The sequence below is a fragment of the Triturus cristatus genome, chromosome 9 (genome assembly GCF_964204655.1).
Source record: "Triturus cristatus chromosome 9, aTriCri1.1, whole genome shotgun sequence".
NCBI lineage: Eukaryota > Metazoa > Chordata > Amphibia > Caudata > Salamandridae > Triturus > Triturus cristatus.
This window is the reverse complement of record NC_140592.1, coordinates 854303235-854328365: the sequence shown is the minus strand read 5'-3', so window position 1 is coordinate 854328365 and position 25131 is coordinate 854303235. Positions and strand designations below refer to the sequence as shown.

General features: G+C 44.9%; 1 protein-coding gene across 1 annotated transcript in view; it reads left to right on the top strand.

Moving 5' to 3' along the window:
- Positions 1-25131, top strand: part of AMN (amnion associated transmembrane protein) — a 175196-nt gene that overhangs the window by 96388 nt on the left and 53677 nt on the right. Inside the window, exons 6-8 of the mRNA XM_085626328.1 lie at positions 13532-13669; positions 16744-16852; positions 21857-21939. Coding sequence (XP_085482454.1) covers positions 13532-13669; positions 16744-16852; positions 21857-21939 — 330 coding nt within the window. The remainder of the gene's footprint in view (positions 1-13531; positions 13670-16743; positions 16853-21856; positions 21940-25131) is intronic.

Genomic DNA, 25131 nt, shown 5'->3' with positions numbered 1-25131 from the left:
GCAAAAAAACGATAGATTTAGGCCCAGATCTCTGTACTGGGGTGAATGTATGACATTGTTCTGCATTCTGTCCATCAGCTGTTGTTTTTGCATTTGTCACCCCGAGTGGGAAGGGTATGCCCAGACGTGGGTCCCTTACTCTCCATGCCACTGGAATCAAGCTATCCTGGCTGAAGAGGGGTGAAACCCCGAAACCGTTCCTAGGATGCTAGTTTCCAGTCCAGGGAGGACCTGGCTTGGCAGTTCGGGCTGGACTGTTCCCATGAGGCACAGGGTCAAGACTGATTTGCATATGGCTGGGTTCAAACTGGAACGGCATGGTGAGCAAAAAAACGATAGATTTAGGCCCAGATCTCTGTACTGGGGTGAATGTATGACATTGTTCTGCATTCTGTCCATCAGCTGTTGTTTTTGCATTTGTCACCCCGAGTGGGAAGGGTATGCCCAGACGTGGGTCCCTTGCTCTCCATGCCACTGGAATCAAGCTATCCTGGCTGAAGAGGGGTGAAACCCCGAAACCGGTCCTAGGATGCTAGTTTCCAGTCCAGGGAGGACCTGGCTTGGCAGTTCGGGCTGGACTGTTCCCATAAGGCACAGGGTCAAGACTGATTTGCATATGGCTGGGTTCAAACTGGAACTGCATGGTGAGCAAAAAACACAATGGATTTAGGCCCAGATCTCTGTACTGGGGTGAATGTATGACATTGTTCTGCATTCTGTCCATCAGCTGTTGTTTTTGCATTTGTCACCCCGAGTGGGAAGGGTATGCCCAGTCGTGGGTCCCTTGCTATCCATGCCACTTGAATCAAGCTATCCTGGCTGAAGAGGAGTGAAACCCCGAAACCGGTCCTAGGATGCTAGTTTCCAGTCCAGGGAGGACCTGGCTTGGCAGTTCGGGCTGGACTGTTCCCATGAGGCACAGGGTCAAGACTGATTTGCATATGGCTGGGTTCAAACTGGAACGGCATGGTGAGCAAAAAAACGATGGATTTAGGCCCAGATCTCTGTACTGGGGTGAATGTATGACATTGTTCTGCATTCTGTCCATCAGCTGTTGTTTTTGCATTTGTCACCCCGAGTGGGAAGGGTATGCCCAGACGTGGGTCCCTTGCTCTCCATGCCACTGGAATCAAGCTATCCTGGCTGAAGAGGGGTGAAACCCCGAAACCGGTCCTAGGATGCTAGTTTCCAGTCCAGGGAGGACCTGGCTTGGCAGTTCGGGCTGGACTGTTCCCATGAGGCACAGGGTCAAGACTGATTTGCATATGGCTGGGTTCAAACTGGAACGGCATGGTGAGCAAAAAAACGATGGATTTAGGCCCAGATCTCTGTACTGGGGTGAATGTATGACATTGTTCTGCATTCTGTCCATCAGCTGTTGTTTTTGCAGAAATCCAGAAGGATGCCTTTGACCGAGATGCTTCAGCAGCTCTATTGGCTACCTACAAAGTACATATTACTTTTAAAATACCGACCTTTACTCACAACCTCTTCACATGAATATCCCGTTTTACTTTGAAAAGAGAAACTACACCATTGTTATGCCCACAGTGGGATAGTAATAGTGTACAATTTTGGGCATGGTCCATCCTAAAATATCCAATGCCCACTCTCTGACCTCTGCTGAGCATTGGTCGTGGGTAGTTCAACTAAGAATAGCAAAACGAAAAAAAAAAAGAGAGAGAGCGAGATGGTTTACAACTTCTAAAGTCTAACGCTAGAATGATCTACTGCAGAAGAGGAAGACTTGAACATTGAGGTGACGCACATAGATTAAGTGTAGATAGAAGGTTGAAGCTAGGGTAGTGTAGCTTTCAAGTTTGGATGTATAGGTATAATATGTCAGAGAGATAGTTTGGGCCCAGACCATTTGCTACTTTGAAAATAAGAAAATCTTAAATTTGAGGAAGGCACAGTTACACTTCTGTGTACGGGGTATACTTTTGTAGATTATATAGGTTTTTGTTGCAAACTTGTCTAGTGGAACAAAGGAGCATTGGGGGAGACCAACTAGAAGTCTGTTGAATACTAATAAGTTTAGAGTTTTTTCTATATCAAGTGGTATATGTATTCTTATAAAGCGCATATTCAGTATGTTACAGGGTATAATTTTGCATTGTATAAATAAATTACCACTTGTTTTCCTCAGGTAAAGTGATCCATGTATGAGCACAGTACGGTTTTACTGTCAGTTTTGTACAGCAAGCTCTGTGGATTTTTAATCTTTACATAAGATTGGCAGGTAAATGCCTGGCCATGTTCTAGATTTCCAGTAGGTAGGTGCATACATGTGCAGGGATTTCAATCTGTTCTTCCAACCAAGAACTAGAGATTGTGATTATGAGGTTGTGCAGAAATTCTGATGGATAAGTTGTAGGTAGAGAGGTTGAAGTCCTCATCGGAGCTGTGACGGCGCTCCAACACAGGCTGCACCGAAGGACACCAATGGGTAAAACAGATTTCCCTAATGATGGTTGTGACTCACCTTAGGTAGTTTGGCATGAGCAGCAAGGCACTTTCTGCGAGATGTGCACGAGACATTTTGTGTAGAAAAATCAAAGAACAATCCAATTAAAGAATAAAATCAAATGAAAAGATCTAACCAATTTGTATTATACCAGATACAAATGTAATGAGCAGCATACCCCCTAAATTAAAACAAGAGGTTCAGGAGATCATTAAACAAGTGTTCAATCTTAGTCAATGTGTAATACATAATATTCTCGGACTAGTCTTAGTGGGACCTATGAAGCAACATAGTCGATTTTGCACACGCCTTTTCTGGCAGATAGACAGGGGCAGCTCCTCCACAATGACAGAGGAGCTTTGCCCCACTGCTAAAATGCAGCAGTCAGAAGAAAAATAAAATGACAATAAAACGTATTTTATTTTCATTTTATTTTTACTTCCAGTCCGCCTAGTCTAGGGCAGGTGGGGCCATGAGTGGTGCTAGGCACTGAAAGAGTGCATGTCAGTTTGGCCTGCCGTCCAGGGCCGGCCAAACCTACATGCGCACTTGGATATCTCCAGGCTGTTCCTTGGAGATATCCTAGTACTCAGGGACACAGGCTCCCAGACCCTGCTGGAGCGCAAAACCGGCAAGCTCCGCACAATCCCAGTGCTTCTCCCATGCTGGGAGTAATAGAATGAAAGAAGCTCTGGGATTGCTGGGGTCTGTGAGCCTGTGCTCCTGAGGATTGTAGTGCCGGGACGGGAGCAGAGGAGCAGTGAGGCACAGCGTGGGAGCAGAAGATCACGGTGGCCGGCTTGAAAGGTAAGTTTTTATTTTGATTATTATTGAATTTTTCCCACCCCCCACCTCAGATTGGCAGCAGCTGCCTATGTAATTAGTACACTTAGAAATTCAGTGAACAAAAGTGCAGTAAAGTAATAATAAAAGAAAGCAAAACATTACAATGAGGAAATCTACCATGAAGTGTTCGTATGTTTATTGCTCAAAAATAATTTTTTACCACTTTTCTTTTTTTAAAACATTTTTTTATTAAAGAAAGACAATAGCAGCAAAGACAGTACATACGTGGTTCAACTGTCAATACATACATCTATGTACATACAAGATGTGTATTATCATATAAGGGCATCCGCAGTAGCATCATACACTGTAATGGCCTGGTCAAAGGGCAACGCCAGTGTCCGTAAGCATAGGAGTCACTGCATTCTACACATGTTTCGCTAGCCCGAGGAATTATGTTGTTACGTCTGTGGCCGCTCTCTCTAGAATTGCACTACTCGCACGTCTAAGTTCCACTTTGGGAGAAATACAAATGTCCCCCCTGTATTTATTCCAGCGCCCCCACTTTTGATCCCATTTTCGAGGGCAGCCTCTACCTTTATATACAGTTTTCTCCGCCACCATGGCATGGTCCATGTCCTTAGCCCAATCCTGCAACCGTGGTAAAGAATCCACACCCCACTTCTGGGCAATATTTCTTTTCGCTATGCTCCACCCCATGGTGGCCCATGCCTGTTCGGTGTGGGTGAGGTCAGTTGCTTCCCAGATGTTAAGGAGGCATAGGCGAGGAGTAGGGTGTATGGGTTTATCACAAGCTCTAGCCATTTGTCGAGTGACGTCGACCCAGTATCGCTGTATGTGGGGGCATTCCCATATAGTGTGTATAAATGTACCTAATTGATTACAGTGTCGCAGACAGTTTGTATCCTGTCTCCTCCCCAATCTAATTAGTAGTTTGGCATCAAAATGTACCCGGTGTAAGATCTTGAGCTGGACAAGCCGGAGTCGCATTGGGATGGCCACTTTGCGGGGGGAAGCCAGCACGTCGCACCAGTCCTCATCAGTGATATCACCCAGATCCCCCTCCCAATTAGCACGTAATTGCAGCATTGGATCGGGCTGTTGTTGATGAGTTTCTTGTATGTCAGGGAGACAGCCTTGCTGTCCATTGGGTCCAACAACAACCTATCCTCCAGAGGAGAGGATTCTGGGAGGGAAGTGTCTGTAGGAAGGGCACAGTCTATAGCATGGCAAATCTGAAGATACCGGAAGTGTTCTGATGGTGCCAGCTGGTATTTAAGTTGGAGTTCTGCAAAGGAGGCCTTCTTGCCCTTAATCCAGACGTCCCCCACCTTGGAGATGCCAATCATGTCCCACTTATCGAATCCTGCACAAGCAGGTGTCCCAGGATGTCTGGCTCTCGCAGGGGGGTCGCTTATGTCAGGCGTCCCCGCCACCCCATACGCCGTTGGACACCATGCCACACTTCCACTGTGCGGGCCGTGGGGCCGGTCAGACCTAGTTTCTTGGGGTTTAAATAAAGCGCTCTATTTGTTGCCACCCTTCCCCATTAACCACAGATCAGTGCGAAAGCTTGGGTCAGAATGAGGTCCAAACGCCCAGCGGTTAATGGCAACCAGCTGAGACACCTGATAATACAGACGCATGTCCGGTAACCCGATACCTCCGTCGTACCAACCCATAGAGATCTTGTGTGTGGCTATGTGAGGCGGTCTGCTATCCCATAGCAAATTCCTGACTGTTGAGTTGATCTGCGAAAAGTAGGAATCGGGGACCGGGTAGGGAGTATTTTGCAGGGCATAAAGGAAGCGTGGTAGGGCATGCATCTTAAATAGAGATGCTCTGCCCAGAAGGGTGAGGGGCAGCGTCTTCCAGTGGGTGGCTTCCGATTTAAACCTGTGCAATGGCCCCAGCAGATTTCGTTCGTAGAACACTGTCTCATCAGTTGGTATAAAAATAACCAGGTAGCGAAAGCCCTGGGCCGCCACAGGGATGGTATATCCTCGAGGGCTCCGTGGCGGATCACCCCAAAGGGCATACATCTGGGATTTGGACCAGTTTATCTGGTAGCCGGAGTGGGCCCCGAATATATGGAAAATGTGAAGGACGCGGCGAAGAGAGTGCGCTGGCGAAGTGAGATAGAGTAAAATATCATCCACGTATAGTGATATGCGGTCTTCGTGTTCGTCTGTCCATTTAAACCTGCGGATATCGGGGTCCCCCCGATCCTCACTGCTAAAGGCTCGAGGGCCAGAGCAAAGAGGAGTGGCGACAAAGGACAGCCCTCTCTCGTGCCCCAGACACAATGGGAAGGAACCCGACCGACGGTTATTCACTGATACATGAGCAATGGGACGGTTGTATAATAATCTGATCCACCCCATCAACTTTGGTTCTAGACCAATGCAAACCAGGACCGCGAATAAGTACTCCCATGCCACCGTGTCGAATGCCATTTTTGTGTCGAGTGCGAGCAAGATTGCTTCCTCCTCTATAGTCGCCACCCGACCCAGTGCGCCGTGTACGCGCCGTAAGTTACGTGCAGTGTTGCGGCCTGGCATAAACCCCGACTGGTCCGGGTGAATTAATCCAGCAAGGTATGGAAGCAGTCGGTTAGCCAATAATTTGGCCAGGATTTTGGCCTCTACCGTTATCAGGGAGATAGGCCGATAGGATGTGCACTTGTCCTCCGGTTTGCCGGGTTTGCGGATAACCACTATAGTGGCCTCGCGGATATCGACCGGGAGGAGGCCAGTTTCATAGCATTCTTTGTACAAATTCAACAAGTGTGGAGTGAGCTTCGTCACCATGAGTTTCATGAGTTCAAACGGAATCCCATTGGGGCCCATCGCCTTGCCGGCCCGGATATCCTGAATTGCTTTCTGAATCTCTTCAACGGAAAGATCGACCTCCAGGGCCTCCCTATCCTCATGAGAGACCGTCGGTACTTCAATAGGGGCCAGGAGCTCCGCTGCCCATGGTGCCTGCGAGTCCTGTGGCACTTTGTAGGTTTGTTCATAGTATTTGGCGAACGTCTCTGCGATGCCCTGAGGGTCAGACACCATGACGTTATTTGGCCCCTTGATTGCACGCACCCATCTGGCCACCTGTTTTTTGCGTTCCAGCCATGCCAGAAGTTTACCCGTTCGCTCTCCTTGTTTATATAACCTATGACGGGAGGCGAGAATGCGCCTATTGGCGTCTTTTAACAGCAATTGTTTATAATCTTGTCTTTTGGTATTAAGGGTATGAAGGAGATCTTGATCAGGGTTCTGTGAAGTAGTGTGTTCCAGAGTCAGAATCTCTTTTTCCAACTCAGTCACACGTCTGTTACGCTCCGCCATGTGACCTACCATCAAGGACAGCGCTCTCCCCTTAATAACTGCCCCGAATGCACCCCAGAGTGTTATTGCCGAACAGACTGATCCTATGTTCTCCTCAAAATAGAAGTCGGTGTCCATCCGTAAGCTATCCCTCACATGAGGGATTGTTAGCGCCCTGGGCTGAATCCTGATAGGGCCTGGTTGCAATGTTCGGCGGTCGCCGAAAACTACAGTGACCAGGGAGTGATCTGATACACCTCTTGCCAGGCAGGCTAAATTGGTGAAGTCCTGTATGTGTTGTGCTTGGGTAAACAAGTAATCAAGTCACGACTGGCTGCCATGCACCCCTGAGTGAAAGGTGTAGAATGTGTCCTGGGGGTGAGACCACCTCCAGATGTCCACCAGGTTAAAGTCGCCTCCCATCACCAATATGCCCATTGGTAAGTTAAATAGCAACACACCCACGTCTGCAAGTGTCATGCGATGGAGGCCCGGTGGGGCATACACTGAGACAACATTAAGAATTTTGCCCTCCCAGATGCCTGTGCAAGCTGCATATCTGCCCAGTGGATCGGTCCATGTGTCTTGTATCATGTAGGGACAACCCTTACGGAGGAGAATCCCTACGCCCCTGGACCCTGATGTGAAACCCGCGTGTGAGACCATACGATAACCCTTCCTATCCAAGGCCTTGCAGGAGTTGCCTATTAGATGTGTTTCCTGAAACAGGACCATATCTAGTCCTTGACGATGAATGTATTGTTGCACTATTCCACGCTTAATCTTGTCCCCTAGCCCATTGACATTCCATGTCATGAGTCTAAGACCTTGGCCTATCGCCATAAGAGTTTGGCAGTTGAATAATGGGTGGCACAAAATGTATCGGGTGAGTGCGACCCATAGTGACGATCCCCCATGCTACTACACTTGTGTTGAGGCACCCCTGAACATCATGCAGCGAGAAATCAATTAGAGGAGCGGGAGTGTTGACCAGAATGCCCAAATGTAAGACACCATCTTGTACCAAGCTGTGGATGTGTAAGTGGATACTGCGTCCTGCTGCAACGTAAGTTCTAATAGCTGCTTCCAAACAACGTAAACTCAAAAATACCCTAAGAACAACCATCTCTACCCCCTCCCTGCTCAGCGGGACTAAAACCGCCTGCCACCCCCAACATGCAGAGTGCCTGTCGCCCATCCATGAACAATTTCAGGGAACGCGGGTGACCCCACTCCCGGTTTAGCTTGCATCATATAACTAGTCGTCGCTCCCCGGCCCTACCCCACCCCATTAAAACAGTAAGTTAGACACACATTGGCCCATATTAACCCCCCCCTAAGTGCCCCGCAGCAACCACCCCACCCCCAACAGCATAATAACAATTGTCGACTTGTCTCAAACTACTCCAGACACCAAAAGAACATATTTCACGACAGCGTAGGCCATTTATGCAAACCCCAGGGCAAGTCCCCCAGGCCAGGCAACCGCACTGGCCCGGACAGCAGGCATCTGCTCATGTATCCCCCCCCCAATTGCTGTTATCAGTACCAAGTCAATTTCGGGAGGCTGCGGCGCAATGACAATGAGTCCGCCGGAGAAACCTTGCCAATTTTGCACCATCTTACCAGTCCCAGTGTCAGCATCCACCTATGGGGTCCTGCAGGTCCGAGTCTGAATGTGGAGGTGATCTCCTCTTCTGGCGCCAGTCAGTTGTGTCATCCGCTGCTGAGACAGGCTTTTTCCCCTTCTTTCCGACTGTGCGCCAACCATCGAGCCATTCCCAAGCATCCTCAGGGCGGGTGAAAAACCAGGCTTTCCCATTTGCTTCCACACGGAGCTTGGCGGGAAACAACATTGCGTACTTGACTTCCTGGTCACGCAGGGCCCGTTTCACCTCCAGGAAACTTCGTTGTTGTTTCTGAACTCTCATCGTGAAGTCTGGGAAGAACATGATTTTGCTGTTCTCCAGGAGGAGTGGCGGGGCCGCCCTAGCAGTCTGCAATATGACATCACGATCTCGAAAATTGAAGACCCTCGCCAGTAGTGGTCTCGGAGGGGCTCCAGGCGGCCTCCGGGCACTCGGTGAGCTCTTTCGAGCATGAAGCATTTAGAAAGTCCTCTGGGTTGGAGATGTTTGATGACCAGTTCCTCCACAAAGAGGTATGCAGCCTGCCCCTCCGCGCGCTACGGCACGCCAATAATACGAATATTGTTCTGCCGCATGCGACCCTCGTAGTCATCCAGTTACAGGACCATTGCCTCATGGGAGGAGCAGAGGTCTTTGATTTTATTCTTGAGCAGCGCGGTATCAGCAGACAGTTCCTTGGTGGTATTCTCTACAGTGCCGACCCTGTCTGTTATTTTCTTCATATTCTCCCGAATCAGTGCCACACCCGTGGCCACTGTGTCAATCCGCACCTCAAGGGAGGTTCTTATTGCCGTTATTGCTTCCAGTAGGTCTTTATTTGATGGTTCTGCCGCCTCATCCGGCGCCACCGCCTCCGTTCGGTCCTCTGCTTGTTGTTTCTGCCAGGCGAACTCCTCCAGCTTGGTGTGCGTCGTCCCCCGGTTCGACCGGCCGGTCGCCATTTTGTATTGTTGTGGGGACACCACCACCGGTCAGGGCGCCGCCGCTACTCTCTGCCGCCTGCGGTGCAATACTCCACCCGGCTTGTCGGTTTTCGCAGAGGCCCCCCACACCAAGGGGTATCTAGTCAGGATCGTCCCGCAAGGACTGCCGCAGGAGGGTCCACTCGTGGCCGTGCCTTTGCTATACATGGTCTGCCGAGGAGCAGAGGCGCATCTCCCACAGCAGCAGGAGTTCCCCTGCAGAGGTAGTACTCCGGATCCGAGCAGATGGATGTGCAGGTCCCACCGACCAGGGGTCCCCCGGGTAAGGAGCGGCTATGTTGGGTTCAGTATGTTCACCGGAACTTCAGCGAATCAATTATGTCCAGGCCTACACAGGCTGAGCCGGCGCTTTCCACATCTGCCAGGCCCAGTTTCGGTATTTCGGGGCCACACAGTCACAGCAACACAGTTTCAGGGCCCTGGCCACAGTCGGTTCCCTGCACACCGCCCCACCGGTCTATCTCCACTGGTCTCTATGTCAGGCACGCGAACTATGGGGCGGGTGTATGGGGCGGGTGGATCGCTGGGCCTGAGAGTACCCCGTGACAGGCCCGGATAAGCTGTACCTGGTAGGCCCCCAGGCGTGGGTCCGCAGAGAGACTTCACACAAGGGAGATCACGGGCCTCCGTTATTCCGCGACTACCAACCAGCACTGCTCACCGTCTCAGAGGCGAAGCCGACCAGTCCATACGCCTCTTCAGTAAGATTGGAGGGGGGGGTCCAAGTGTCTACATTTCAGTGTCTCATGGATCGCTTCCAAGAAGGGTTCTCACAACAGGTCACCGATGTGGCTCAGGGGGCCCCCATGCGCACCCCCTCCGTAGGGGCGCCGCCCCTACTGGATATTAAGGCCGTACTTTCCGACACCTATTAGGGCTCCCTCTAATGCTGCGGCCGTTGTTTCACACCATCGCTCTCCACCGGGGCCCACCATCCAAGGGGCCCCCGTCACTCACCAGCCGTCAGGGATGATCCTCTCAGCCCCCGTCGGAGCTCCGGTGTTGCCGCTCCGGCTGTGGGCGTCGCCCCGGTACATCCAAGGGGCTCCGTCCGTTCAGGCCGCAGCCGCGGTCTTGCGTAGCACCAGGGCGGCACAACGTCACTCCTCAGGCGGCAGGGGCAGCCGCAAGATCTCGGGGCCCGGAGCACTCATGCGGCGGTACAATCGATCGGCTCCAAAGTTGAGCCTGCGGCCATCAGACATTACCGGAACATTTCCCCGGTGTTTGGGTGGGGATCGGGCCGGCAGAAGCAATGTTAATTCGGATTATTCGGGAGTGGCGCTCCGGAGAAAAACTAAGGAGCAGCCATTCCTGTTGGCGGTAAGCCTACCACTTTTCTATTGAGGTCAATTTTGTTCTTGTACACGTCAAAAGTCAACAATGGAAGACAAGACTATTCTTAAGTGTTAGTGCTTCATAAATGCAATTGAAATGGAACAAGGGAACTCATTATTTATTTATTCATTCATTTAACATATCAAGAAAAGTTACATATTTACATAAAGCAATATGCAGTTTACATTTAGATAGCAGGTGAATATTTCACATATAGATGAGTAAGTAAATACCAGCAGGCAGTGGAGAAAAACAACTCAGGGGTTTCTTTAACAAAGGTACACATATATGTGAGTAAATCTATGCATGTAAATTTACTCTTACAATTTGTAGTAATTTTACTATTTTTGGCTATTCTCAAATTTACTAGAAAGAGTATGACTTGCATGTCTCCACCCTGGACCCAGGGATGGGGCCTAATTTATGATGGTAATGTTTCTACTTGTCATTTTTCACATATAGGAGAGATCTTAAGACTTTATTAAATTAAAAAAAAAGACAAAAAATGTTAAATACGAATGTAAATTAGTTTAATATATTTATAGTAAATGTAAAACAAATCTAAAAATGTGACAGCACTAGTAACTTAATAAAATATGTAATTATTGTAAATATATTATTTTTAATTAAATCATTTTTTAAACCCTTAATTAAAATGTTTATATGTATTCATTATTATAGGAACATTTATTAAAAGTTATGTATAGAATTAATTGAAATTAGTTTAATTCCTAAAAATTTAAGTTGCATTTATTTTTAAATTAATGAAGCTTATTAAAAGATTTAACAATAAAATATTGTTTTAGTTTCTCTCACACACACACACACATATACACACATACGTGCGTGTGTGTGTGTGAAATAAAAAAATATTTTATTTTAAAATCATACTATACTATATATATAGTAGGCAGTTATAGTTAGGATCATGTTTCCATAGAAAAAGCGTTTATTGACTTGCTATTTTCTATTGTCATAAAGTCTATTATATATTGTTTGTATTATATTTTAAATGTTTTTAAATCTTGGATGTACTCTTTTATGGCTGCAAGTTAGCCGAATAAATATTATTTGACTGACTGACTTGCCTATATCTTTAGCATTGTTTGACGAAACTTCACAACATTTTCCCCAAAAAAGTGTCATAGTGAGTCTGTTGTGCTGAGAAAAAGGGGGGTTATGAGTTTTCCATGTTAATTCCCATAGGAGCTTTAGGCACAACTGCAGTCTGAACTGCTGGACAGAATTACACCAGATTCGGAAGAAAGCTAGTCTTTGGTACGCAGATTGTGCTTTTTGTTATTTGGTGTAAATTCGTCCAGTAGTTTTCAAGAAATTAAAAGAAATCCAAATTTGTATACCTACCTGGAGATAACAGTAGGGGTAGGTGTCCCCCAAGGATGCTCAATATCCAAGGGGACTTTTTCCCCCTACTAGTAGTACGCCAGGAGGGGTGTTTGCAGAGTGGTGGAGAAAGGGGGCGTGGCCTTCTATCAGGTTTCACCAGTCCTGCTGTGTGGGACTTACTGGAGGTAATAGGAGGGGTAGTTGGCCCCCAAGGACGTCCTTAAGGGCCAGCTACCCCTCCTGTTATCTCCAATAAGTCCCACACAGCGGGATTGCTAAGAAGTCTTTGGAGGCCATGCCCCCTTTCTCCACTGCTCTGCAAACGCGGCTCGTGGTGCACTACTAGTTGGGGAATGAAGTCCACTTTACTCCTGAGGGCCCTTGGAGGCCAAGAAGCTCTAATGGTATTTTCTGTTTAAGTCCTACACAGCGGGATTCCTGAGAGCTGATTGGAGGACCAGCCCCCTTTGCCCCACCACTCTACAAATGCGACTACTAGTTAAAAAACCATAAAAATTCACTGAAAACCAAAAGGACTTTATAGTTAGGAATTAGCATTTAAAAAACCTAGAAAATCACTGAAAAAAACAAAGGTTACAGTGACATTATAGTTAGGAAATAGAATTTAAAAAACTTAGAAATTCACTGAAAAAAACAAACGTTCCAGAGACGTTATTGATTAGCTCAGGTTTCACTCGTAGAAATCCAGCAGTTATAGTTAGCTGTGCTAACTATAACTCACGCCGCAGCAATGCACTGCTTATGACCTCACACATTACATCACTATTTTTTAATACATCTGAAAATATTTTTTTTTCATTCATCAGCAGTATTTACTGTGTATATTATTTTATTCTTCATATCGTACATTTTAAAGTGTTATTTGTGCTTTGGAACTTGTGGCACTTATCCTGCTTAAGACAAGAGTGGAATACAATATTTTATTATCCGAAAATGGCCTGCTTCTGTTGACGAGTGACTTAAAGGAAGCTAACCTTTCGCCTGAATTGATTTCCAGAAGAGGTAAATGGGGGAATCCGAAATGCTTTCCGTATGGGTTTTACTAACCTTTAGGCAGAGTCGGACTGGAACAGAAAATCGATGTGGGCACTGGGCCCCCAGACAAAAGTGGCCCCGATTAGCAAATTAGATAGGTAAAAAAGTGGCACACATTTACAAATCAGGGCACTTTTCAATTTGTAAAGACGTGCTGTGTAGGTATCTTGTAAGGTAGGGAGACTACATGGATTTGAGCTTGCTGTAGGCAGTGTTTGTGGTAATAGGGAAATCAACCGTTAAAAACCAGCACACCGAACCATAAAACAGGCCCACAAACAGCCAAAAAAACAGCCCACAAACTAACCCATCAGACCAACCCATCAGACCAACCCATCAGACCAACCCATTTGGCACTGCCAGACTGCCCTGTAGGCCAACCCGACTCTGCCTTTAAGTAAGACATTTGAAAGCAAAACATATGTTTTTCTTATGGCCAATATTCATAACTATGCCTCGCTGGCTGTGTTCAGAGACTAAGGGATTAAGAAAGTCCAAATGCCATTCATCATATTAATAATTGTTTAGTTCCAGTAAAATGTACCTTTCCTTCCACACTAGAGATTCGACAGACAGGAAGATTTTGCTGCATACCTTAATACAAACACTGCAAAGATGCAATTTCATGGGCTGGGCGCCATCAAAGTTACAAACTCAAGATGTGTCGACAAAACAGGATGCGTCTGTGGCAACACTGAGGTAAGAGCTTTGACTGGGTGCACAGTTGTGGTATGTGTACACTTGTGACTGTAGGCTGGACAGCTAGAGCATGGTCAAAAACTGTAAAAAGAGCAGTGCTCAAGAGTAATGAATGAAATGATGGAGGCCAATCAAGAAAGGCACATTTTGGAAGGGGTGGGTTTTTAAAAGGGAGTGGAAGTAGGCGGATCTGTGGGCTCACAGAATGCAGCAGGGAAGAAAACATTAGAACCACCTGTTTGCTGGTTATGGTTGAAATGTGGATGAAAATGTATAATTGTGTTACAGTGATTTAAAGTTGGATGGTGTAGTTTGTAATGAGAGGCCAAATAAAATGGCAATGTTGAGACAGAGAGGGACCGAACGATAGGTATATGTAATGTCTAATTTCAGTAAATCAGGACTGAAGGAAGGTAAGAACATTTGCTTAGTCTTGTTTGCAATACTAACGTAGCACAGGTTGCCCTTTTGAATAGTTAAGCGGGTTAGATAGTCTATGGAAGACAAAGGGCCCCATTACGATGGCGGGTGGATGCACTGTAACGGAAAACGGGACCCACCTCCCAGAGGTGCGGCGTCCCGCAGGGCCAATTAGGATGCGCCCTCCACACTGGCGGGCGCATTCTTGCCGTTAACATTGCGGCGGGCAGTGCTGTAAACAGCACCCGCCGCAATGTTAAAGGTGCATGTCGTGCATTGCAATGCACAACGTGACAGGCACCACGTGGTGTCTGCCATTTTGTGTATGGCAATGAAGGGGGTGCCATAGGTACCCTCCAGTGCAGCCACCCACCCCCCAAAGTCATTCTCCGCATGCCTTTCCATGGCGGAGACCGCCATAGAAAGGCATCCCCACCGCATTCATCATAATATGGACCACCATATTGTGGGCCTTTTCCGCCCGGCAGGCAATCGTGACAATTGCCGGCCAGCGGAAAAGCGGCGGACGGTCTTTCCGTCTGCCGCGGTACCTCCCGCCATGCTATTATGGTGGGGGTAAATGGCTGTCATGTGGGGAGTTATGGCGGGTGGATCGCCACCGCCGGTCGAGCGGTGGCGCTACGCCCGCCATCATGATAGGCCCCAAAGTCACTTAACCCCTTGTGTGCGCACGACGTCTCCCGGCCGTTGTGCATTACGGTGGGCGTGTGCGCATGACGGCCAGGAGACGTCGTGTTTGCGAACGCCGTTCATTTCTCCCGCACAGCAGGAGAAATAAACCCGCACGCAAGGGGTTAAGGAAAGGAAAAATAGACACAAATGTAGAAATAAATGAAGAGCTGCTGATGATGAAGGCTTTGGGTACACTGGTGAGAAGAAAATGGAGCAAAAAAGACCGATCTCCAAATTAAGGAATTGTTGAGTATTGTAAGATCCAAGGACTTGTAGTAGGCCACAGCTGACTTTGGGAAGGTCATAGAAACTTAGCCCACAAGATCAATCGAGTCTAAAGAAATGATTTCCCCATAAATAGCCATTCATGTACAACTATATAGTTTCTGATTTGGGGACTTAACTTGGTCTCCAAGCATTGCACAGGTAGACAAAATAATATGAAACACAAGTGCAAAAAAGTGCTGTTCTGATATGAACATTTTCTGGTTGGTAACAGACATTAAACCGCATTGAAACCGGTTGACGTACAAATGGCAGTTTGGGATGTCTCTACACGTCTGCAATATTTAATATGCTTGATAGTGAAATTGTGCTGATAAATACATATATATATATATACCTTGGCAATGCATAGAACTATAGATGAGTAACAGTGATTAACTTAGATGTTTTTCACCATGGGGCGGGGTTCTGAGTGACATCAAATAGCCAACGAGAGAAAAAAACACTCAAGATGAAAAACATCTAAGTTATTCTTTTTTTGCCAATTTATAATTTTATGTTCAGTATGGCCCCCTTAATTATCTGCCTCCTCTTTCAACTTCAATGCAGAGACAGAGGAGCAATGGGGAGCTATACTTAACATTGCTTCTCTTCCTTGCCCTAAATGTAAAAATAACTGGCCTCCAGCCACCCATCCTACCACCCAATCTGCCATTCCAACCTCTCCTCTCCTGAAGTTATGCCCTCTGCCCATGATCAGGGCAGAGACTCCGTGCTGTGCTGACTGTCGATAAGGCCTGCCAGAGCAACCTGGAATTCCTTTATGACGTAGTAATATGTAACAACTTTTATTTACCCACTGTCGATACTTCATAGTGGTGAATAACCAGATTTAGACCTGATGTTTATGCTAGTGGCTCATAGTGAGAGGTATATAAAACATATGTATATATTATCAAGGTATGTGGATGTGAGGCTAAGAATGATACATCTATACATACTTAAATATACTTATCGGCATAATATTTTGGTTGTCAACAGTTTGGCAACAATACACCAGGAGGGTGTTACTTCTGTCCTCAGTGTTCTTTCTTGTGTTAGGAGCTGGATGTGTCTCTCCTTATAACACTTCTGTTTCTGCCACAGCTTCCGACTCGATGAGGGAGGGAGTGGCAGTGATGCACTCATTGCATAAACAGAATTAGTGTGCTATACTTAATTTGATGGGCACTGTGGCATGTTGGGCAATCATGAGCATGCTAGATGACTCCACAAGTTAAATGCTGTTAGTTTACATCTGCTGATCCCTGTACATTAAAAGTTTGAATACCAGAAATGTCAGTTCATCCCTGCAGTCTGTACTATAAATGCCCTTAAACTTGGTGTTAGTAGCACCTGTTATTTACAGAACTATTCTAAAGGGCTATATTCAAAACAAATGTGATGTTCTTGCAGATTACTTTGGCTCCTTTTTTAAAAAACCACTGCTGTGCATCACTCTCTCTTACCATTGAAACACTCACCACACCCCAAAATCTAAATAATAATTAAAAATTCTACAAGACTTATATGTGGCAGTAAATAAGTCGTGGGGTGGGGGAAGCAGAGAACTCCTGGGGTTTAGCTTAGCCTGTCTGCCTACCAGGTAAGTCCAGGCGTACCTCAAAGTTGCCTTTTATGGTATACATTTAAAGTAATTGCTTACAGACGTTTTTCTATTTATTTATATTTTATAGGAACTTCTCAATATTTGCTCGGCCGTGAAACAACATAATGAGAATCAATGCCCAGGAGTAGTGTGCAAGGACCCCCTAAAACCAATTGGACACTGCTGTGAAATATGTGGTAAGGTACACTTTCCTATTTTGACTGCTTAAAACAGTGTTGATATGTATATGGTGCGCATTTGCCTACAGGCTTCTTGGTTTCCTATGATATAAAATTTGAAATGGGCAAATGGACCAAAAAAGGCACTTGTTGCCTGTCAGGTCCTTCTGATAATAACAAGGTTAGCAGCTGTCAACTGATGTATAGGTCAAATGTGTAGGTATTTTGTTCCACAAGCAAGTTACGTGGCCTTTAGAGAAACAAAGAACCTGCATTAGCTCTTATAAGGAATACCGTCATATTTGTAGCGATCCTACTATTTTTCCATTTATTTTGCAGTTATTACGATTCTTTGTTTTATTAGACTGCTGTTCAGTCTCACAGCTTGTACAATGTTCCCCTGAACAAGCACTGTGAGATTGGTTATACATAATTGGGTTATTTAACTTTCCAGTAGCCCACATGAGTTGGTGAAAGAAATGCACAAGTGGCATGAAAGGTAAACATCTTAATGTGGGTTGCAGTGTATATTTATACTACCCACATATATGACTGAAGTGTGTCGCACCATGGAACACGATTGATGTATTGCTAGGCTATAGTTTGAAATCAGTGCAGTGCTCATGGCAAGATAAAGTATTTTGCAAAGCAGAAAAACATGTTTTCTACATTTAACAAGTCACTTTTCTTTGACCTTGTAAGCACACACGTCTGCATGCTTAATGTATAAAAGTGTGTAATACCAAATATTAAAGAACAATATGCCCACCAAGTGAAAAGTGACCAAAAATATGTTTTTCCCTGTGAAGGCCAAGTTATATTTTGCGAGCATAAGCTGCATGTAAACAAGTCAATTTTTATAACTCTATCTGGAATAATATATAATAACCTGCTTAAAAGTTATTTTCTTACATTTCGTCTAATTCTAATTCAATGGTGAAAGTAACTTTAAAAGTATACTTTGTGCTACCTTAGAGAAACTGGTATTAAAACCAGTTTGGCTGGCTGTCTTCCTTCCAGTGCAGAGAGAAAATCAGCCACATCTAAGGGCAGGAAGAATGTTGTAGGGTCAACACTTGGCAACTTAATAGGTACCATTCGCCTGGAGGGTACAGGAACAGATGGTACCACAAAGGACTGCCACAAAAGTCTTCTTGTTCAATTGGAAATCCCAAATGAGATCCAAGTAATAGAAATCTGTTCATCCCCAGGAACCCCCCTGACATTCGTCTTTGCTCTCACAAAGAGAGAAAGCCGTTCTAAGAACACGGTAAAGGGGTCTTCTGCCATTTCTATTGAGGTGGGACTAAAAGGGGATATCAGGCTCCTGCAAGGGAAATACTGCTGGAGCCATTTTTGAATTAGGGACATTGGGAGGGGTGAGAAAATACTGAAAAAGGGGACTGTATTATAGTGGGAAAGTTGCCAGCATGGACTAGAGGGAGTTCTGCAATGAGTAACTAGTACACTGAATAACAGTTGCATCTCACCCCCACCTCCTCAGAATATTCCTGGACCTGAAAAAACACCTGAAGGAAGAAGATTCTTCCTAACAACTGGGAAAAGAAGAGTGCAACTGCTCTCCAAGGGTCATTCGGCTGACCTCTTGTTTACTGCTGCAGAGACACGAAAGACAGTTAGACATCCTCCTCCTCTGAAGATCTAGACGAGTGCTTATCAGACTGTTTAGAACCACGACCCACTGTTTAGTATGGAAAGCTTTTGCTACCCACCTAGCTTTAGTGGACATGAGGTGGACGATTGAATAATGTCATAAAGCACCGTGTGGTAGTGCAGTGTTATTTGCAGAACGCACATTTGAAAATGATCACTACATTTGCACATACAGTTTTATAGATAAAACGATATCACACACAAATGATAATGTGTGGAAATCGGATTTCAGTGAATATTTATTATTTGTGCATCACAAAGTAAAGTGCTTTGATTTGTTCTGACCCTACGAAAATCTTTGTTTCCATCACATTTTAGAATTACAAAAAAAGTTCTTCATTTTGCTTTCCTAACTGTTGAATTTGTACAGTTCATTTACAGGTATATACATTTTTCTGTGAGCTAAGAAAAATTGCATCTTCTTGATTCCCTTTTTCACTTCATGTATCCCAGCAGGAGTGTCACATCATTCATTTTATTTTTCTTTCTCTGACTGCAAAGTGAGAGAAGTTCATAAACACCAGTCTCTTTGTTAAAAATTAAGCAGCAGAAGACATAGCCTGATATTTGACCTGTATTTAAAGCGCAGCAAATATGATGCAATAAATACAGAATTTAAAGTCATCTTTACTTATTGCCTGGACTTTAGTGACCCAACACAAATTGGGTTGCGACCCACAATTTGAGAAACACTGATCTATTCAGTTAGTTGTGAGTGGGCTGCAGTAGACCTTCAGATAACCCAGAGAGCGACCTGGTGCCTAGAAGCCTGCCCTGAGGATCTACAATGATTTGAGACTTACTCATTTTTCCACATCCAGAGGACGGAAACTAGATGCAAGGCTACTTGAGAAAGGTACATCTTTAAGAGACAACATTTCAAGGTTTATCCCATTCAAAGCTTTTTGCCTTAAAGGAAAGTTATTCAGGGCACCTCGAAGTGAAGGTTTGTGACTGCATAGACCAATGTCCAGCTACAACATTCAACCTTGTCCCGCTGGATAATTTTGAAAAGCAGATAAGTCCAAACATAAGGTGAAGATTTCATCCCAGAAGTAGAGTTGACACCTTTCCAACAGAAAAATGCAAGCCATTTGTTTTTTTGTTTTTTGTTTTAAAGGTCTACCCAGGCCCGGACAGGACACTAAATATGACTTTCAACAAAATCGTATGCATTCATTTGTAACATGACTTTTCTGCCTTTGTTCACTTTAAATGCTACTCAGCAATCGTTACACAGCTCTAGAACATATTTAACTCCTTCCCTGCTCATGACGGAACCACTCCGTCATGAGCCACGGGCGCCGTGTGCTCATGACGGAGTGGTTCCGTCATGCTGCAGCCGTTGGCGGCCGCTCCGCCCACGCGGCGCTAATTCCCCGCCTGTGCGGGCGATTAGCGCAGTGGGCGGAGTCGTGACGGAACCACTCCGTCATGAGCACAGCGCGCCCATGACTCATGACGGAGTGGTTCCGTCACGAGCATGGGGGCGCCGCGCTGCCCCCAAACACCCCCAGCGCCGCGGCAAAATTCGTGCCGCGGCGAAGGGGTTAAAAGTGCATTCTGTTTACTTTTGCTGTTTCACATATGTACAGATAAGGGCTAACAATACCATCTTTAGGTGATATCGCTTATTTTTGTATCAGCCAGGGCATTAAAATACTGGTGTTGCCAGTAGAAAACCACAGTAAGGAAAACAAGTACCCCCTAAAAATGTATTCTAGGTCTGGGAAAAGGGGGAAAGCAAAACGCCATGACACAAAAATTCCCATGTGACCTGTAGTTCTTCAATAAAGGCTCAAAGTGCCCAATGTCTCGACCATCAGCTATTACAGGGATGACAGCATAAAATGTGATTTATGTATTCTTTTCATTTTTGGGTCATTTTTATCTCAGTGATGCTCCTACCACATTACGCAACATCATTTGTAATCATATTAGCCATATACATACAGATTTCTTAACAGAAAAGTTTTTCGAAATATTTTTTCAGAGTTACATATATACAAAACCAAAACACATATTATCATACATTAACATACACACTTTTTACATTGCTCATCTCATTTTGATCTACCCCAATAGATGTTTGTACATTCCACCATATCTCAATTCACTCACTCCTTCAATCCCCAAAAAAAGCATATTCTCACTTCAACCACTCATTCATCCCCAGCCTTATGCCCCATACACCTTGAATTACCATTGGTAATGCTCTCCAATTTCTTTTGTTGCTGTGAACTGGGGTTTCCCAAACATACAGTCAACACACTTTCGGTGGAAACAGATCTTATCAAGCAACCTTCATCAGGACCACACGATCAACACCTTATCCATTGGTGAAACAATAAAGGGAAATCAAACTTTCTAATCCATCTCTATCTTATTCTGGATGAGTGTCCTCCTCATATACTATAGCAATGTCTATGAGGGCAGATTGGTCTGTCCACCCGTGGGTGTACAAATCTTGGGGAAAATCCTGAATTAGATCACTGATAATGTGCAGGATTATGTGTTGTCTGCCATCTGTGCGGGTATGGTCCACAAAACCTGAAAATAAGGGTATGTCCCTCCAATAATTCAACTTGATTTAATTTAGGGAGAAAACTCACGCCAGCCAAATTAAGCTCCTGCGGCCTGCAGAGCCAGTAGAAAACCAGTCAGGTGGCAACCCTGCCCAGAGGTGAAACTTCATCAGTGGCTACAAAGACTGATTTTGTACCACTCTGCTCATTTAGCACTAAAAATGAAGGCATCAGCAGGAGCTCAATAATGATGTATCTGTCTTTGAGGAACCGTTACTAACTTTAGCATCCTGTCCTGCCCCACTGAAGAATTTTGAGAACCAGGAAAGTAACAAAGTTCCAAGATAACTCTTTGACTGGAGTGACCTGCTAGCCTTACATGACCCTCCACCTCCTCGACCCTCCACCTCCTCGTCCCTCAATCCCCTCATCACTATTGGCCAGAAATTGCACCTAGTTTCCAGTCTACCCTGAACATTGATTCTGACTGGTGCTTCGCTGTTTCTTGCAATTTTTTTAAATTTATATCTCCGGTATCACAGACCACTAATTTACATCCATGCATTACAAATAGAAAGAGGTAGAAGACTGGATTTCGTATAAAATATGTTTGGGACATGTAGTAGTCTCTCGGACTCAAGCTACTTTAATTCAGTTCTTCAGGGATTCATAGCAGTATAGAAATACTTAGACCTTCTTTCCTCTTAGTGTGGATCCCTGTTTACTGTCTGTTTTATAGCATGCATGTACGTTTGCACTTTAAAAAAGTACTGTGCTTATATTTGTGTGGAACTCATTCTTTTCCTTCTCCTCTTTCCACTAGGGGCCACAATTTCATTGGATTACTCACCAAATTTTGACATTGAGGCATATAGGAACAGGCTGCTTCATGGTTTTCTTAATCTGGTATCGTATGCTATTTATAGAAATCTATCACATTTTTGTACCCTTAATAACAATACATCAAAGTTGCGGGAACAGGCGATCGGTGGGAAATAGTGTGCCTAACTTGGTGCAGATTCTTCAAACAGATCAAAAGTTATAATGGTGGTCCCAAAATGTCTGGTTTTCACTAATGACATTTGTTTGTGCATAATCACGGAACAAAAGTCCCAAAATGTTTATGGAACAAATTTCACTTGGCTATTTAAAGTATACTTTACTGTTGACAGCCTGCTCGAAGGCAAGTACCTCTGGTGACATTTCAAACGGAGAGAGTTGAACGTAGACTTCTGTCTCAATGTTATGGATCATTTCTCCTCTGATAAAAAAGGACTCTCAGTCTACTTTTCTGTAGAAATTCAGATATTTCTATTTTCCATCTAAATAGATTCTCCTTAGGTGTGGATACAAAACCCAGCCCTTTGTTTAGCACACTATTCTGTGCATCAGTGAGGACTTTCCCAACTAGGTTGAGGGTGATGTTTGGTGCGGTGGCTAGTATTTGCTTGTTCGAAGGGTTGGCTCTTTCTGGGGGGATATCCCCTATAGTGTATCTGTGTTTTACTTGATGTCACTTTGATCTCTTTTCCTTCCTCTCTTTCTTCCCCTACCTGTGTCTGAAAAAGACATGCTCTGGTAGTGCCAGATTTGGCAGGGTAAATGTGGACCCTCAGGTTTACCTCAAGGTATTTTTAATTTATCTGGATCTCGACTTTACACTTCTTATAAGGAGCTCCCTCTAATTGGAGTTGAGTCCATTCTGGTACTATCATCTTACCAGAGTGGGATGAGGTTGCCAAGGATGAAGCATGCCACAAGATGTTGGTGAGGTTTTCTCATTCAGTACGCATAGCATATCTAGGTTTGTCATTGTTCAAGTGTTAGCCAAAATGGAGCCTTACAGCCATTACCAATGGTTCGGGTTTATACCTGAAGAAGGTGTAACAAACTCTACCATTGCAACTTTTTGTGTTAGCATGTTGTATCTCGGAGGATATGCAATCGTATTTCCTCTGACCATCCTTTTGTGATTGATGACAACATTTACTTGTTACTCCTTCAACTCCACCTCCCGCATGTTTTTTCTTACAATGTGCCCTCTATGTTCATAATATAATAAAACTGAAAAGGTAAGACTATAAAATAAAAAAGTGAAATGCTCAAGCAAAAACAATCTTTTGAAGAAATTAAATGAGTCAGAAATTAAACTAATTCTGAATTGAAGGGTTTATTTTTTTCTGTAATCTACTCTGTACGAGCTCATTACAAATCAGTAAAAGACACACAATTGATGGACGGAATGCAGAACAAATCAAAACATTCACCTCCAGTCAAAAGATCTGGGTTAAATCCATCATTCTTTTGCTCACCATGCCACCCGAGTTTACACCTGGCCATCCCGAACTGCCAAGCCAGGTCTTCCCTGGACCGGAAACAAGCATCCTAGGACCGGTTGGCTTGGCAGTTCAGGCTGGACTGTTCCCATGAGGCACAGGGTCAAGACTGATTTGCATATGGCCAGGTCTAAACTGGGATGGCATGGTGAGCAAAATATGATGGATTTAACCCAAATCTCTTGACTGGGGGTGAATGTTTTGATTTGTTCTGCATTCCGTCCATCAATTATGTGCCTTTTACTGATTTGTATTGAGCTCATACAGAGTAAATTACAGAAAATAAATAAACCCTCTTATTCAGAATTAGTTACTTAGTCTAACACAACTTTGTACATCCAAAATACATTTGTAATCCTAAGGTAACATACAAATAAAAGACAATGCAAAATAGAAATGGTGGCATGCTGAGGCTAGGACCCTCCTTATCAGTCACAGAAAAGTCTTCCTTAGCCCTCTTTCTCTTCATTTCCTAATTAAAATGAACAGACTCTGAGGTAGTAGTCGGTAGAGATGTGGCGTTACATATCCTTAGTAGGAATGCACTTTAAAATAAAACCTGCATACTGTGGAGAGACGACTTTGTTATGCATGAGGTGCAGATACGGGAACTCTGAAGCTGAATTAGTGGAAGGGCTGAATATTTGGCATTTTGGACAGTGCGCCCAGCTCATGTAGTTTGAAGCACACATTTAAATGAAGTGATAGCCTCAACTTCATTGAAGGGAGTAAATAAATGTTAGTGTAACACAACTACTGTAAGGCCCTTATAAGAGTTGATCACTGAACATAAAAATGTGAGCATTTTTCTGAAAGCAAGGTGGTTATCTCAGTATGGATAGCCATGAGAGCTGGTTCATAATGAGTGGGATTGGAGGAATCCCTTGACCACAAAGCATTCTCCTTTTAATATGCCTTGTCTCTCCTTCAATTCTTCATTGTTATCTGTGAATTATGAACAGTGAAATTTAAATATAGCATGCTTGCAGGCTGATGGGATAGAAATGTTCCCTGCATGTAAACTGGTATATGCCTATGCCTTGAGTGCCTGACTGAATGTGAATCTGGTATCTTAACTTTCTGTTTGGCCCTGGCACCATACTAATCTAGCATGCGCACAGAGTCTGAGACTGTCGCTTGGTAATGCATCGTCCAGACCTGTTTTGGGACCTGAAGGGGTGCAGAAAGAGTACTCTCCTAGCAGGTCGTTGACTACTATACAAGCCCTGGGTAAGTCACTAAAAGGGGCAGTGTACCTAGGTTTTGTGTATCATTAGTGTAACCAGTCAAATTTATGTGTGTCAAAGAGATTGTGGACTACTGACCCTTCTTATGTAAGGTTTCAATGTTATGTGAACCTCAGAGCCTGGCGTTGACATTTCCTATGCATGTCGAGTGTGTGCATATATCAGGTGCACATGCAGCTCATGTACGGTATGTCTCTGTGTGTGTTGACAATCTGAGTAATGGGCTCAGTGGGATCCATTTTGGATGGCCCCTGTTTTAGCCCTGCTTAAGATGGAGGTTGGATATAGCTTCCCCAGACAGTGGAAGAGTTTTGAGTGCATTCTTCTTGCTGGAGGGTGGAGACCCAGACACTGAAGTGAGGGAGGATAGAGACAGGGCTACACTTGGACATCCATTGTAGGCCTTAATAGCCAAAAGCTGCTGATTAGTTCTTCCTGGGAACTGCCATTTAGCAGATGGTAGGGAAGAGGGTTGGGACTCCAGTTTTGGTTCAGTATGATGAGGATGTTTCTAG